Below are 16,564 nucleotides of genomic sequence, written 5' to 3' on the forward strand. Positions count from 1 at the left end.
TCCATATCCCAAACTTGGCTAAATGGGATTCCAAGTGGGATGATATTAAACAGAGACAAACAGAGCACATCTATCAGGGAGGAGTAGCACTTTCACCTGTAGCACGATCAAGGTTTTTTCATCAGAAAGTTTTCATTAAGTGTAAATACCTCCCAGTTTGCCTAAATTGTTTAACTTATTATAGAAAGTTGAGGCAGTTTATAATATCATAACAGGTTAACTAAAAGTTAAGCAGTGATTACTTGAATGACATTCTTTTATTGGATTTCTTTTCAAGCATTTGAACAGGTTATATGTGCATAGAATGGAAAAAGATTGAAAAAACAGCTTTGGTCACTACCATTGCAATCATAGCAAAACGCTCAAAAAAAAAAACGACAGAATGACATCAATGCACTGAGAGGTATGCATAGACAGAATATCTGAGAATCTCTTTGGCATTAAACATGATGCACATTTTCCAACTGAGCTGTGTGAAGATCAGTTTTTTTCTACTAGCATAACCAGTTCTGCCATTGCCAGTATTTACATTTTTAAGTGCAAACATACACTTTGCACATAATTCTGCCAGTAAAGACAAGGTCGGATGTTGGACAACAGACATTTCTGATACTGTAATCATGACTCGGTATGACTGTGATAATGACATTGACGCTTGATTGTTCTTAAATATGTCAACGGCATATACTGATATGTACTGCTGTAGGCTATAGAAGCCATACAAACCATGAAACTGAAAGTAATGTAAGAACAGCCTTTAGGGTGTGTGAGTGACATTATGTTTTTCTAATACTCAACATCACATTTAAAAGGATAACAAATGATTTAGGCCACATCTTATTTTTAACCAAAATCAGAACCCAAAAGGGGAAGGATTCCTATAGATAACGTCAAAACTGAATTGAATACATACATACATACACAAGACAGAAAAAAAATCAAGTAACAAATATAAAAAGACAAATTTGTAATTATATACCAAAATGTCAGCTTCATATTCAAGTGGAAAAATTACATTCATAATCTTTGATATATCTTTTTCTCGTATTACCCCTGTGCACTTTCTGGAACCATAAACTAAATTGCTCAGAACATTTTCATAACCTTTACTTTAAAAATGTAAATTTCTCAGACCTGTATCTAAATACGAAAACAAACTTGCTTGGCTTTATGTGGACTCTGAATATATTTCACCATCTCATGAAAATGTAAAAATGTGTATATTACAAGCATTTAATAGGAGTGGAATGTACTGAAAGGTGTGTGTATATGTGTGTACATATGAGTGTGTGTTTGTGGGTGTGTGTTCACAGTGCAGCAGTGGGATGGGAGGATGGGTAAAGCAGTTGACTCACGTGGCCACAGGTTAGCTTTGCTTTTCCCTTACTCTTCTGTTCAACAGACCTATGTATATTTAATATACATCATTCAAAAAAGCACAAAGTTAAAAACATCAAGCTGCAAAATAAACCACAACACAAAGTGGTGCCACTCAGAAAAATGATCGTGCTAATACCAATAAGAAAGAAACTGGCAAGGGCAAGTGGCAAGAGTGAAATTCAGTGTGTGTGTGTGTGTGTGTGTGTGTGTGTGTATATGAGCTGAACACATTCAGATATATCACATTCAGACACAATTACAGATATATCAACATTCACATCCACCAGAAGGGATCCAGATGATGAAGTGGTGGCTTTAGGGGAGCTTCTTAAGCGCTGTGTGCAACATGTACAGGCACTGGACTCCAGCTGGGATAGGACATGCGGTGGTGGTGCGGGACTGGCTGGGTTCTCTCTGATGGGGATTTAGGGGAAGCAGTGATTGGCTAGAGCGCAAGTCTGTCACAGGGCGGTGCTTTCTGGTTGGGGCTCAGGCTCTGGGGGAGGGCTCTGACTCGTCTCGTCCATTGCGATGTCAGGAATGAACGCTCTCCCCAGCATCTTTAGATTCCCTTCTGTGGGAGCATAATGAGAACACTCAGGCCACTGACACATATCTGTTATTGACAAGCCCTTCATCTAGCCATGCCACCATGGTAGTGGAAGGAATTCAGCCACTAAATGCCTTAATTGAAGCCCACTTTAAGCCCCTCTTTTTGGGTTTACTACATTCATAAAGGTAGAGAACACTTACTTTGACAGATCAGTTACTGTATGTGAAGGTGCACTGCCTACCAGTAGCATACACTACTCATAGAAACACACAATCAATGAACTAATACTCATAGTGGCAAAGTAGACTGGACTGATGTGACCCATTTAAAGCTTTTCCTACAGTCTCTAAAGACTCATGTAAAAGTAAGTGTTCTCCAGGGTCAGATCAAATAGCATGAGGTACACCTACATACAGTACTTGTAATGAGGAGAACATGGATTAGGAAAACAATCTTAAGATTCATAATATATATGGATTTAAAATTGGCTCTAAACATAAAATAGAAAATCCATGGCATCATTATCATTCTGGTCCTGATACACAAACCCCATCTTGTGTCATGGGCTGAAGTGTGTATTTGCATTGCATACTTGCATTGCATACTTTATAGTGCATACTCTACATTGCATACTCTATGGTGTATACTCTATGGTGCATTCATGCAAGCAGGGTTGGGATGTTAGTTAGCCAGGTTCTGAGGCACTTACTAGCCACCCACATACAGCCTGTGGCAATGAGATTGCACATAACACATGTAGGCAGAGTTAGTAAAAGCAAGTCCGGCACCTTTCTCTTTCTTGCTCTCATACTCTCACTCTTACTATCACTCTCATTCTCATTCTCATACTCTCCCTCTCACTCATTCACCCTGGCTCCCACGCAAAAGCACGCATGCAAGCATCGCTAGGCAGTCAGAGCGCTAACCCTGGTTTCCTCCTTACCATAGCCTGCCATTGAGCCTCACTTCTCGAGGCAGTGCGGTAGGTCACACATCTGGAATATTGCAACAGTTCAACGTCATGCATTTCACTCAACACAGGGGGGGGGGGGAGACATCACAGAGTCAAAGCAGGCCAACTCCCAGGAGCTTTTACAAGCACAGCGGAAACGTGATCGGAGCGAATCAGCCACGGCTGTGTGTGATACGCGCCACGCAAGAGAAGCGTGGAGCTGAGCTCTGGGGAGATGGCTGTATAGTGTTACTGCTATGAGAGGTGGATGGAAGGATGGAGGAGAGAAGGTGGTGCTATACACATGCAGACTGATAGGAGGGGAGTCATGTGATAAGAGGAGAGGGAGAACTTTTAAATGATGGAGAAAGGGTGGGTGGGGGTTCTGGCACGATGACACTTTTCCATGGTCGTTGGAAAGGCAATGCAAAATCCTTCCATGAAGCCCATCACATGATATTATCTTTAACCATGAAAGGCATGCTTACAGGAGTTGTGATGCAAAAGATAAATGATGTATGGTTATAAGGGAACGCCCGTCTACTCTGCCCCTCTTTATTCTCTACGTTTTTTTAAATAACGAGGCCTCTTCATAATCATTCTTATGAAATGGGAAGGAATAACAGTTATGTAAGTGTTTTCCACTGTTTCAGAAAATAATAGTGGTTTAGTAGATGTGATTTCTCAGCATTTTAAGTGAGTACATGGATGTGATCAAGAAGGAAGAAAAAAATTAGATGAATGTCTGACACAAATACTCTACGATCAGTTTGGCTCAATATAATGTTAAAATACAACTTTCATTATATAAATAGGTTGCTTTTGAGTGGACTCAGTCTAGAACTGCCAACTTTGCACAAAGATAACTTAACTCTTTAGCTGTAATACCAATGAAATCCTGGTGCAGGCAGTCAGTGTGCTACATACAGTACACACACAAGGCTCTCTAGCTCAGAGGGTCTGCAAGGAGAATGAGTCCAGAGTAAGTAGAGTGTACAGTCAGTGATGAGGGGCTGATAGTGAAACCTGACACTCACACCTCCTGCTGCTGGATCCATTTATGAAAGCCTCTGGTTTGACTGTACTGACTGCAGAAGTGAAAACATGTCCTGGGTCCACAACAATATCTTTCCAAACTTTTCGAGAGTGTGTGTGTGTGTGTGTGTGTGTGTGTACGTACGTGTTTAAGTATGTGACTGTTTGTGGTAGAAGGAGAAGTGACATTGTGGCATGTGTGTTTTGTGTTTCAATTCTTGAATGTTTTGATTTTTGGTAAGTATGCAAGTATACACAATCATGTTAATACTTAAAAGTACAAACACAGATCACTAAGTTTCTTTACCTGTTATGACCTTGGAAGCTGAACCGCAGACTCCATTGGTAGGCGGGTTTGGTGGCGGTGGCACGCTGGGCCGAGGTCTGGGCCTGGGAGCGGGTTTGGGCCTGGGGAGCGAGCCGGTCTGGTGGCCGCCACCATCATGGGGAGGAGTGCCCGGCGGGGTAGGGGTTCTGGGGGGAGAGGGGTCGGGCTCGGCACTGCTGCTGCTGCCGCCCGGTGGGGGCTGAGGGGGCGGGTGGCTGGGGGACTGGAAGGGGCCCTGTATGCTGGCCTGGCGGCGGGGTGTGGCCACAGGGTGCGGGGCGGGGCTCGGGGCAGAGGAGGGGTTGGGAGAGGGAGCGGGTCTGCAGGGCGTGACGGATGGAAAGGCTGCAGGGGTGGACAAGGCCGGAGGGGGCTGACTACTGGCCGTCTGGGAGGGTTTGGGAGGAGCCGGGGCTTGCTTCTTTGTACCTGTACACACAGACAGACAGACAGACAAAACACACAGACAGTCAAAGTGACCGTCACTGGAGTTAATGGTGCCTCACAATTCCATGCTACTATGTAACAATTAATTCACTGAAATTCACATCTAAGATATAGCTGAACATAAGGAACATTTAGTAGCTAAATATAATATCCTCTGCATCTCATACAATCATGTGTCATAAAACATCAGCAAAGATGCTGACTGGAATCTTATGCATCACAAAAAGGCCTCTTTTAATAATGTAATTTGCAATGTGCTCATTTTAAAGGCATACAGTGCTACAGTAGACGACCTGCGCACCACCAGCCTCACTCACCTCTGCGGTTCGGTGCGGGGCTGGGCCCTTTGGAGCCGGCGGCTGGGGCCCCGAAGCTCAGCTGACCCGGGGTCCCTCCGGGCGGCCCGTTCCTCTGGGGTTGTGGCGTGGACACCGGGCTGGGGGCGGGCATCTCCCGACTACCCACACTACAAGACGAGGCAGGACACAACACAGCATGTGGTCAACCATACACACACCATCAACATGAACCAACACTGGTCAGACGACATGCTTCACGGCAAACGGGTGTTAGGGTCAGTGTTAGTCCCACACACTGTATTTACAGTATGCATCAGATTACAATGATAACAACAGTGTGACATTATCGCTTCATGGATGGCAATAAAATACAAGCATAATAAAGTAGAGGTGCTTGGAGAGTCACTAGATTATCCTAGACAGACGTGTATGCATTTTCCACGCAGAAGACCTGAGTGACAGACATGCTTGATCACTAGTGTCAGTCATAGCAGACATGCAGTCTAACCCACATCATGCCCCCACAGCAGAGCGGGATGGAAAAGTGACTCAGACACGGGTGGAGTGACGGGGCAGAGCACACGAGGACGTCATGGGAGACCGAATCACACACCCCACCCACACCCACACACAGAATTAGTGAAGCACACAGACAAAGCAGCAGCAAGAGGTACAGCGGACACAGTGGAAGTGAATGGAAGTGGATACCAGCGCTACAGTGAGGCAGCCAAAGCTGAGGAGGAGGAGGACGGGTGCTGGGAGGAAGAGGAGGACGAGGTCATCTAGGAGCAGCACTGGTGAGAGACTTGGTGAATGCTGTGCCACTTGCCATTCAGAATTTCATGATCTTCAACCCACTGGGTGCATTCATTCACAAGCATCTGAGCAAATCTGGGTGACATGTTTGTTCTTCATGTGGATATTGTGACATGTGAAATGCTATGACTAAAATTACAATATGGATTATTCATTACAATGGATTCAAATGGAGGAAGGAGTGAAAGAAGTCGATAGAAACGAAATGACTCGACCGAATCTATATCACGTGACATGGCTGAGTTAAGTACTACTAAAATAACCAATGATGTGAGATCTTCTTAAGAGGGTCTGAGTATTCTATCCATCTAACTATCTAATCCATCCACTAATCCATCCAGGGATTTACATGGGAAGAATGGACCAATGCTGTAGGATCTTGACAACGAGGGCCAACCATTTTTGGAAGGTGACCTTATTTGGATCACAAAATGTTGGTGACCCCAATCATTCACAACATCTCTATTGTAACACCCAGTCGAAAGTGGTACTTTGGTTTTCCCCAAATGTCCTAGCAAGCTAATTATTTTGGCTAGCTTTGTGCATCTGGTTGCTTTGCTACTTTGTTTAGAACGTTGATCAAGTATGATTACATAAATCAAACATCTCATGCAGGCTGTGTTACTTTATTTTCACGTAGCCAGATTGTAATGATGGATCCGATTAGTTACTTAAAACCATACTTGGATACCATGGGGTTTAAAATATGTTTTATTTAATGTATGTATATTTTAATGTAATGTACTGGTCAATTGTAAGATACCCAGTATCTCAGGCGACCCCACATGGGGTACCGACCCCAAGGTTGGGAAACGATGGTATACAATGTTTTCTTGATATAAACCAAACCATCACTGATCTAAAAATGTTTTACTAGCAATTGCTAAAACAACAGGCTCCTTTTCACTTGCTTTCATTGTCAGCAAGTTAACTAGAGAGTGCTAGCGAGCTACTGAGTTCAGTATTTTTGGATGATTTGGAGCCTGATCGCTATGTGGAGCGTGAGGAAACGTTATGACTCAGCCACTATCAGCACTTCCACAGTGGGTGGCTCTGGAAAGTCACGGGGACGGGGACCCGGAGTGACACGTTATCTTTTCCGCTCCTGGCGGCAGATGACCATCAAGAGACGCCGCCGCCACCACCATCATCACCACCAGAGGGCCAATCAGGGCCAGGCAGGAGCTCCTTACCTGCTCTCCTGCTCAGCAGTCTGCTGCTGGAGATGCTGCTGAAGCTGCTGCTGCACAGCTTGAAGCGCTAGAGCCCCGGCGGACAGCAACGGGCCGGCCTGGCCGCCCTCCCAGCCCAGCGGGGAGGCCTCGGCCTGGGCATGGCTGACCTCGGCCTCCTCCTCGGCGGAGGGGGGCAGCGGAGGCTGGAAGGGCGGCGAGGCGAGCGGCTGCTTTCGGACTGAGTTGCTGACCCGACGCACGGACTCAAGCTGTTTGCTAGCGGGGCTAGAGAGGAGAGGTGGGGGAGGGAGTGAGTGAGGACACACACACACACACACACACACACACACACACACACACACACACACACACACACACACACACACACACACACACACACACACACACACACACACACACACACAAACACACACAAACACACCTCATGCCAGTACACACACCCAAACCACAGCAACAGAACACACCCACAGAAGAAGATAAGACGGAGAGGGAGAAGGACACCACAGGGCTGGGAGGAAGGTGAGGGAGGGAAAGAGACACACAACTACTCCTGCCACGACAGCAACACAGACACAAGCACAGCACAGACTCACACATATGCAGAGTGTAGGAGGAGAGCCTTTATCTATGGTTTAACTGGACATAGGGCATCAAGGGAGGGACACTGTTGACATTTGTAACAGCCAAATACATATCATGGTTCTTCTTCATTTGAGGCCTACTTTAGTGGCATCTATTAGTTTAAATTGGCACTACCTCATTATATAACACAACTGTGGTCTCTTACCATGATTATTCAATGAATCTGTATCTCTATATCACTAATGAGAAAACAATTAATAAATAATCAAAAGTCTGTGGTTGGATATATGTATTGACTTAATAAGTAACACTGACAGAAATGCAGCATACAGAACATGGCAAGATTCTCTGACTTGCTTGAATTTATGACTTTACAGCAGCTGAGTGGCCACATGACTACTCTGAACTTCACAACCTTTGAACTCCTTCAAGACGTGGATGCTAGTTTCTGACACATTTGATCATTTCGATCATTCCGGTTATTTTTAAACACGTCTACTACGGTACATATAATAATATTTAGCCAACTTATCTGCTTCACCAATGAGAACAATGATTCATCTATATGTGCTACCCTCATAAAGCACTGCATTGATCATTTACAGTACAGTAGGCTGCACCCAGCACCTGCACTAACAGAGCTTGGCCAAGCCTAAGAACCTCTTTCATAGTTTAAAGCGATATTGATGGTGGACCCAGCATATGACACGCATAAACCTTTCCACAATTAATGATTTCTCTTCAATAGCCATCAGCAACTGGGAGTAAAAGACACCTCCATTTTTATTGTGTTTCATTGTAGTTTACAGTGGTCGATAGGACACAATCAACAAGACAAGCCATCAAAAAATCCTTTTTTCTCTTTTCAAAACCCTCTCTTTTACAGAGGTCAAGAGGTCAAACGGTCAAAGGTCACACGTGTGACTCGGGGGAGGCGAGGGTCTCTCGCACGACTATGGACTCGTTGGCCACCGTGTACAGCGCCGAGACGCTGGCGGCGGGCTGCGAGTCCTGCCTACGCAGCCGCGGCTGGGACGGGTACCTGTCTTTGCGCTGGCTCTCGCTGCTGCTGCTGCTGCTGCTGCTGCTGCCGCCGCCTCCGCCGCCGCTGCCCTCGGGGGGCCCCGTCACGCTGCCTGGCCGCCGGCGCTCCAAGGTGGGGGGCACCTCGGGGTCCAGGGGGCCGGGGGAACCAGGGTGGCCGGTCGGGTGCGAGGGCGCGGTGAACATGCCCGACACGTTGAACTCCACCTCTGCGGAGAGAGTGAGAAACGCAGCGTTGCCTTAAGATGCTCGTGAAGCATCTGGCACAGGAGGAGAACCGACAATGCTGGACATGGGAAGTGAGTGTGCTTGGAAGGAAGCTAACATAAGAGAGGGCTGGAAGAGAAAAAAACTTAGCTAAAACCCAATGGGTGCTAACATTAGTCGCTAGCACTTCTCTCAAACCATCTGAGAGTGATCGATTTACATACCGACACAGCTCAGTGCCCACTGGCTTACATCATGCATACAGTGACCACATACAGGTCTGGCCAGACAGGCACTAAGGCAAAGTTAATTTGAGGACAGAGGGAACTAAGAGTGAGGATGATGGCCTTGCAATGAATTACATGAGTATTGCAGACATTGCAAACAAAGAAATGCAAATGATTTAAAATATAGCTTCACTCAATGATAAATCATCATGTGGGGCAATCACCATGGGACAGAGAAGAGAGAAAAGTTCAAGGGAGATTTCTGAGGCAGATGGGTCCTACCATCGGGGAAGAACCAGTCGGCGTGCAGAATGATGGGCTCGATGATGGTTACCACATGGACCGAGGTTGCTGCTGCCATCTCGGCCAGAGATCTGAGGGGAGAGAGGACAGAGAAGGCCATGACCGAGACTGCGACGACACACTGCAAGCCATGGGTGACAGTATGTGGACAGACAGACAGACAGACAGACACAAACACACACACACACACACACACACACACACACACACACACACACACACAACATTTTGATTTTGTCTGTGTGGTATCCTTCATCACTGATATTTTCCATGTACTCTGAGAAAAGAATCCTACCCTTCAGTTTTAGCCCAGAGGAGGTTTGGTCCCAACACTATGGCAATGTTGCTGGGAGTCATCTTGTTGACATCACTATCCTGAGCAAGCTTAGCCAGGAACTTAATCAAATACCTGAGGACAAAAATGTACTCTTACAATTATGTGAGACACTACACAAATAGCCACATATACACTCTAGCCTGGGAATCAATTGTTAGACAAACCCTTCAGACACTTATAAAGAAGCTATGACATTTGGCTGTGGAGTGATTCTCACATCTGCTCTGCAGTAACTTGCAATGTGCCATGAAATTAATGCACTTGATACCTTGACTACTCTAACTTAATAGCTAGGATTCACAAGAGTCCCACTGGGGAAACAACAAACAAACAAGCAGAAGAAAAGACATCTCGACAAGTCAGGATTTTTCTTTTCTGTCATTTCATGTTTCCAAACTATGTTGGCAAGAGTTGTGGAGATTTCTTTGGCTCTTCCCATCGAAGACAAAAGGCCTCTCTCAAAACTCGATTGTATGACTGAATATGGTGATAATATGGTGATAACTGTATCATTTGTTTCCATTCTCAGCATGTTTAAAATAAAGTAGGAAAGTTAATCAAGCACCAGTAATTTAAAAAATAGGCAGTCCAATCTTCAGTCAGAATAGGCAGTCAAACATTTTAGATGTCCTGCTGTCAGGAATTGCCACCACAAACACACAAACAGATTCCAACACACACATATGCAGACGCACTTAAAATTGGCATGGTTGTGCTTTGGCATTTTATCACAGGTCACCCATAGCGCCTGGAGCCGTTTGTCTGGGTCTGGAACACTGGAGAGAGAGAGAGAGAGGAAGAAAGAAAGAGAGAAAGAAAGAGAGAGAGAGAGAGAGGAAAGATATGTTTATTTCATACACACACACATATTTCTCAAATGCACACCTGATGCTGCATACATGAACATACAATACACACCCAAACACATACACACAGATGCATACTATGGCAGTACTCAAGACTTGGCTTTACCTTGAGGCTTGGATCCAGTCATCATAGAGGTGAAAGGTCATGAGAGGCTCAGGCAGCTCCCTCAGGTAAGACTTCAGGGCTCCTGCAGACACGGGCATGACAGGAGAGGAAGAGAGAGGAGCGAGGGAATGAGAGAACGAAATAAGGAGAGATAAAAGCAGGATAAAACGAGTGACTGCAAGCCAATGTGGAATATCTGAGTGTTTAGAGCCAAAGCCAATGGAAATAAGAGGCTGCTTCGCTTGATTTTAACAGCTGTTCCAACCCGAGTCTTCTTGAACCATTTCCTGGCCGTTAATACACTCTACTGGGTCACTACTGGGGGCAATGGCAATTTCATATGGCAATGCCATTTATTACAATCAGTGAAGCAGAGAAGTGCCTGATTAAATGTATGTGATAGTAAGTTATTGCATAGTAGGGGAACATTATGTGCCCACCATTGAAGTCAGCTTTTTACAATACAAATACAAATCCATCACAACTCATTAATGAGCTCCACAAAACGGAGACTGGATGTGGTCCAAAATCAAAGATGGTGAGCATAATTCATCAAAGTTTCAGCTTTTTCATATTTCACTGAGTGCATTTTCAAGGTTGTGGTTAGAGTTGGACCGTACCAGCTACGGCATGGGGGTCGGAGTAGAAATCCTCCAGTTGGGACGTGGAACAGTCCAGGGCTGCCTTAAGCTTCTTCAGTTTGGAGGCCCCTGCTGCAATCCGGAAGAGTCCCTGAAAGATGAATTTGAGGAACAAACAAACAAACAAACAGTTCACACATTGGGTTAACACATTTATTAATACTGACGAGTACACATGGCGTGCCAAGTGATTAATTCAGCACAGATTCTATTTTGATTATCAGGCTTTCACATCTTAAAGAGGAAGGTGCAAGGCATCTTTCTACAAGCCTGCATCCAGAGGAAATTATCTCTTTTCAGATCTAAAGTTAACAACAGTAGTCTGGATTCGAGGGGGAAAGGAGAAGCTGAGTAACTGACAGCAGCAATGTAGATTTCAATGTTTTGTTCACGTTTCCCTTATTGGTGTAACCTACTTTCTGTTTTTAAATGTTTTTAAGGCATGACTAGCCTATAGATAGCCAGTTTTGATAACACAACTGAATTTATTTAGTTTAAGTATCATGACATAAGCATATCTGTCATTACTGGGACTGTTATGGTATGTTTGATGGTCTCACAAGCCACCGAAACTATTCACTATGGTTTTATGCTATGGGTTGAAAAGGGAAATTGCTTTTACAGCACACCGTCGCGACATACAGTGCCTTATTTAGCAAGCAGGCTAGCTTGTGCCTACCTCTTAGGGCTGTTTCAGACCGGGTACGTGGCGTGAGCATGTTAGCTGCGTGGCGTGTCCGTTTATTATTTCGGCTCCCATGTTAACAGGTTAGAGCTTGCACACCGCCTGTGTGACACGCACGTCTCGAGCCACGCACGCTAGAAATAGGACCGACGGCTATTTTTCACACGACACGCAAGCGTGATGGAGGCGTTTCCAAACGCAACCGCCACGCACCTGGTATGAATCAGCCCTTAAACATGTTGAGCCTTCATCTGTGGATTCACAGAACTGCTCTATGGACTCTTAACCAGCCAGTCAGAACTTAAAACCTCCCACCCACCCTTTTTTCTATTCTAGCCTGTCTAGAATTTGCCTCCAGGATGTCAGCATTGGTTCCTGGCTCAGACTACAAGGCTGTAAGGCTTTGGGGCTTGGATTAAATGTTGATCCTGACCAGAAACTCCATTCCCTATACCTCTGTAACTGAACCTCTACTGTAGCTCCATACATTTATATGCATTTTTTTACTTTAGTCATCATTCTTCATGTTAGTGATACGCAGACAGACTTGTGTGTCTAGCCAGAACCAGTAAATGATGACCACACAATGTAAAGATAAATGGGAAAAGAAAAGTAAAAACTATTTTGGAATAATTTTATAGGCTATGGTGGAGATGACAACCTCTCTGGAGACATAAGAGCAAAGTAAGACAAACAGCCAAGAGGTTCTGCGATAATAGCCCAGACCAATAAAATACTCACAAGCCTTGGCTGTGTGTACATTTGTGTGCTCAAAGGGGTACTGTATTTTGGTAGACGGCGTTCTCAAGTATTTTTGCATTAACACTCAGTGTTTATATCTATGAGCTGGTATATGCCGTGAGCGTACAGAATGCATCCTGTTTGAGTAACTGCTGGTGTGCATCTGCATGCTATGTGTTGCAGATAGCTCAGGTGTGAGGATGTGGTGTACCTCCTCTTTCATGCCTGTCTCCAGAAGCATCATCACACAGGCCTCGATGGGCAGGGCGATGTCCCTGCTGCTACGCTTCAGGTGGTCCTCCAGGGCTGAGCCGAAGGCCGGCTGCTCCGTCCACGAGTCTATAGCAGGGCGGACACAGAGAGCATCACAGTCTGGCCTCCAGATGGTGCAACACCCACCAGGAGAACAGAAATGGGATGGGGGGGGGGAGGGGCAATCTAACTTCACTATTAGCACTCCGCTCTTTGATATACAGTATACATAAACAAACCCCAGATCAAATAAATGGTTTCATGTTTTGTTTCTTGTTTTGTTTGGCCTTGTCATAGAATCAGTGAGGGATTTCAACATGAACCAGAAATAAATATGGTTAAGTCACTAAATCCATCCTCCCTTTCAAATATTCCATAGTGCATTATCGTCAATGCTCTTACCACCTTCCTCTTTTTGCTGTTTATATCTGCTAATGAGCATTTGATGGAAATAGCGGAGAGCAGATTGCATTCAGAAAAGGCCATATTGATTTCAAATACGTTGAGATCGATGGCGACTTATACAAGTCTTCATTTGAAGGTTGTTTACAAGATGACTATAACTGATGTAAAACACAGATAAACCCCAAATTCAACCCAAAAACTATTCAACCTTAGGGTAATAGCTAGAGACATAGATATTTTCGTGTCAGATTGGCACAAAATAAACTACCCAGCAAATTGTAAGATAGCAAAAACTATTGGTCAATTCACTTCAGTAAAAGAGCTCCTCTGCACAGATACAGTCTATCTCCTGCTTTTCATGTTCCACAGAAAAACAGGTAATAGGTTTCACCAGCTCATGCTTTCAGTGATGACATAATGAGGTTCTCTTCCACATGTGTTTTCATTTCCTGACTGCTCCACATCTTAGTAGTGCCGATGTCACTTCAGGTTAATCAGCTACACTGAAACGCTCTTACCTAAGGAGGTCTCACATGTCATATGTAAAAGATTACAAAGGGATTTTTTGCAGTTCCACTCTACAGAGAGCGATCTGAGAGGGATATGCTTTCCATCAGAACAAAGGGAGTTTAAGCAGAATTAATTGACTTGTTACACAGTGTCACATTTCATTTCCCTCTTCATGGTTACATTTGGCAAACGCCTCTCGTGGAGTGGAGTGGACACGTAGCTGGCACCTGATCGCCGGAGTTCATAAAAACCAGCACCAGACCTTAGCAGTGCCAGTAAAGCAACTGACTGCACTGTGTGGCCCTGTTGTCATTACCTTGTTGGGACTGAATGTTGGGCAGGACTCTTTCAATAGCGGCTAGTGATCGTCTGTGGTAGTCAGCCTGGGCTTCTAGTAACTGGAAACAAAGAAAAACAACCACAAGTCAAATTCCAAATGCATGTCCCATCCCACAAAAAGCTGTTAAATTAAAGCTCCTATGTTCAGGTTTTTCAATTCCATTTTAAAAACCTTATGACCGTGGGACTCAGGGTTTGACATTTAAAGCATTAAGATGCGTCTAGCTCCAGTACCCTGTTAGCTCCAAACCCACACTGTTCCTTATCATCTTGTAAATTATCCCCACGTATCCCCAAGCCTGGATGCATTCCACATACTCATATAGACATATAGTCTCTTCCACCAACAGATTGAGATCATACAGTAAGGTTCCCACTATACATACCGTGACATAATAGCGGGCATAATCCCCTTCCTTTGAGAAGAAGTTGTACATGTCTGCAGCCAGCTGATCCTGTGCAGGAACAATAGGAATGAGATCAGTGGCCAGAGGATTAGTTCTGTATATTTCTCAGAAAGAAAAAAAATGGAAATATATACTCATATGACAACATATTGTTTGGCAACAGTTGGAGAAATAAGGCATAACAATTACGATAAATTCCACGCGCTTAACCTGGCTTTGATGGGGGCCATTATGCTAATCTAACATTAATATCATGAAAAAAACAACAACTATATGAATGGCAGCACCTCCCTGATGTGTCATGAGATCACATTATGATCCAGCCAATCCTATAGTAGGGGGGCCTATGTGTCTAATTTGGGGGCTTGTGGGATTCGCATGTTAATTTTTGGAGAGTATTATATCTTTGTTCTAGGGGTTCTTAAGAGTAAAAAAAAACATGTCTCCATTTTTTTTGAAGGTTTTGAAGGACCCAAATCAAAGGTCAAATTCAGAAAAGGTCAAATATGGTGTTTTGTCCATAAACCTCACATTGCTGGTATTATAGCATAGGGTTTGGTGCCTACAAGGTGTGCAAAAGTGGGCCACAAACAATACAACATTATAAAACATTTTTAGGCTGATGATTGATCTCTTTAACAAGAAATTGTGCCTAAAATTCTCGAAATTGTCCGCTAAAAAAATAATACTTCAATATCAATACAATCAATTCATGCCTATTAGTGTGCTTGAGTGTAGGCCTAGCCTGCTCTGTCAGTTCTTGTCTACACCCATTCAGAGCACAAAGTGCAGAGATCTCTGTTAAATCAAGTTTAATAGACTTAATAGACTTTTACATAGTACCAGCTGAAGTCTGTAAGGCCTTCCATAGCTTATGTAAGTGTGATGAAAAGAAAGGGTAAAGGATCAGATAGACAGACAGGTGTGTGTGTGTGTGTGTGTGTGTGTAAGAGAGAGAAAGAGAAAAAGAGACACTACCAGCATGGATGGATTATGAACTTTCAGGCCCCTGTGCCCAGATGTATTAAGGGCCATCCACTAATTGTTGCGGGGGACATTTTTAAAAATGTATTTGATGTGATTTCCTATATTCTGGTGCAATTGGGATGGCCAATACTTTAATTCAATCAGATTCATAGCCTATATGTTGATATGATGTGTTGATACTGAGGCAATGATTCCATGCAATGGCTTGGGCCCCCTGACTCCTTGTCTCCCCTGGGCTTGGGCCCGGTAGGCCCATGCAGTAATCCATCCCTGACTACCATTGACAGTTTGCTGATAGCTGGCAGTGATAGAATTTAGAATATTGAATAACCTGAAGCACATAGTCCTCTGTTCTTCATGGTTGGTGATATTAGTGACCTTCTAGCCTTCTACATTTGTGCAAGCACATTTTCATAGTCCATGGTGGCACAGTCTAGTTAGGTTATATTCTGAGGTGTGTCTTTCTGTTAGTCAGGTGATGGCACACATATTCTAAAAGAAACAGATTTTGGGATATGTATCCAGTGGCAGATATGTGTGGACTGGTGAATGAACCATCACTAGAGACATATGCCTAATTTCTTGTTTTTGTCCATGAGAGAGTATAGTAATTCACAGATTGGGTTAAATGCAGAGACCAAATTTCCCTCACGGGATCAAAAAAGTATATATACTATATACAGTAGAAATCATGTGAAGCAGGCAGGACTCGGTGTCTTCAGAAAAGACGTGGTAGACCATCTTCTGAACCTGCAGCAACACCTGCAACTGCATAAAGTCCATCTAGAGGGACTTTGTACACTTGTTCAGCAGCAGCTGCTTCCAGCATAGATAAGTGCTTCTTCTGTCAGAAGCAGACAAAAGAGTGTCTTCATGAGGTGTCCTCTTTCAATGCAGGCAACCAACCAAGAACTATAAG

General features: G+C 44.2%; 1 protein-coding gene across 3 annotated transcripts in view; it reads right to left on the reverse strand.

Annotated features, from left to right (window-relative positions):
* Window positions 1-238: 238 nt before the first annotated feature.
* Window positions 239-16,564, reverse strand: part of arhgap17b (Rho GTPase activating protein 17b) — a 34,872-nt gene continuing 18,546 nt past the window's right edge. The window contains exons 8-21 of one of the 3 annotated variants that reach the window (XM_076265233.1): window positions 14,638-14,706; window positions 14,229-14,310; window positions 12,957-13,084; window positions 11,299-11,410; window positions 10,679-10,760; window positions 10,402-10,482; window positions 9,665-9,778; window positions 9,349-9,440; window positions 8,631-8,841; window positions 7,004-7,270; window positions 5,013-5,161; window positions 4,228-4,677; window positions 2,877-2,928; window positions 1,845-1,954 (exon numbers count right to left, since the gene is read on the reverse strand). In XM_076265233.1, coding sequence (XP_076121348.1) covers window positions 2,921-2,928; window positions 4,228-4,677; window positions 5,013-5,161; window positions 7,004-7,270; window positions 8,631-8,841; window positions 9,349-9,440; window positions 9,665-9,778; window positions 10,402-10,482; window positions 10,679-10,760; window positions 11,299-11,410; window positions 12,957-13,084; window positions 14,229-14,310; window positions 14,638-14,706 — 1,845 coding nt within the window. In that variant the 3' untranslated portion in view covers window positions 1,845-1,954; window positions 2,877-2,920. Of the gene's footprint in view, window positions 1,955-2,876; window positions 2,929-4,227; window positions 4,678-5,012; window positions 5,162-7,003; window positions 7,271-8,630; window positions 8,842-9,348; window positions 9,441-9,664; window positions 9,779-10,401; window positions 10,483-10,678; window positions 10,761-11,298; window positions 11,411-12,956; window positions 13,085-14,228; window positions 14,311-14,637; window positions 14,707-16,564 lie in introns of all 3 variants that reach the window. The other 2 variants (XM_076265232.1, XM_076265234.1) reach the window with 2 other exon arrangements.

The sequence above is a fragment of the Alosa pseudoharengus genome, unplaced genomic scaffold, assembly GCF_046254945.1.
Source record: "Alosa pseudoharengus isolate Yale_2024_CS ecotype anadromous, Long Island Sound unplaced genomic scaffold, YU_APseudo_1.1 YU_APseudo_1.1_scf_4, whole genome shotgun sequence".
NCBI lineage: Eukaryota > Metazoa > Chordata > Actinopteri > Clupeiformes > Clupeidae > Alosa > Alosa pseudoharengus.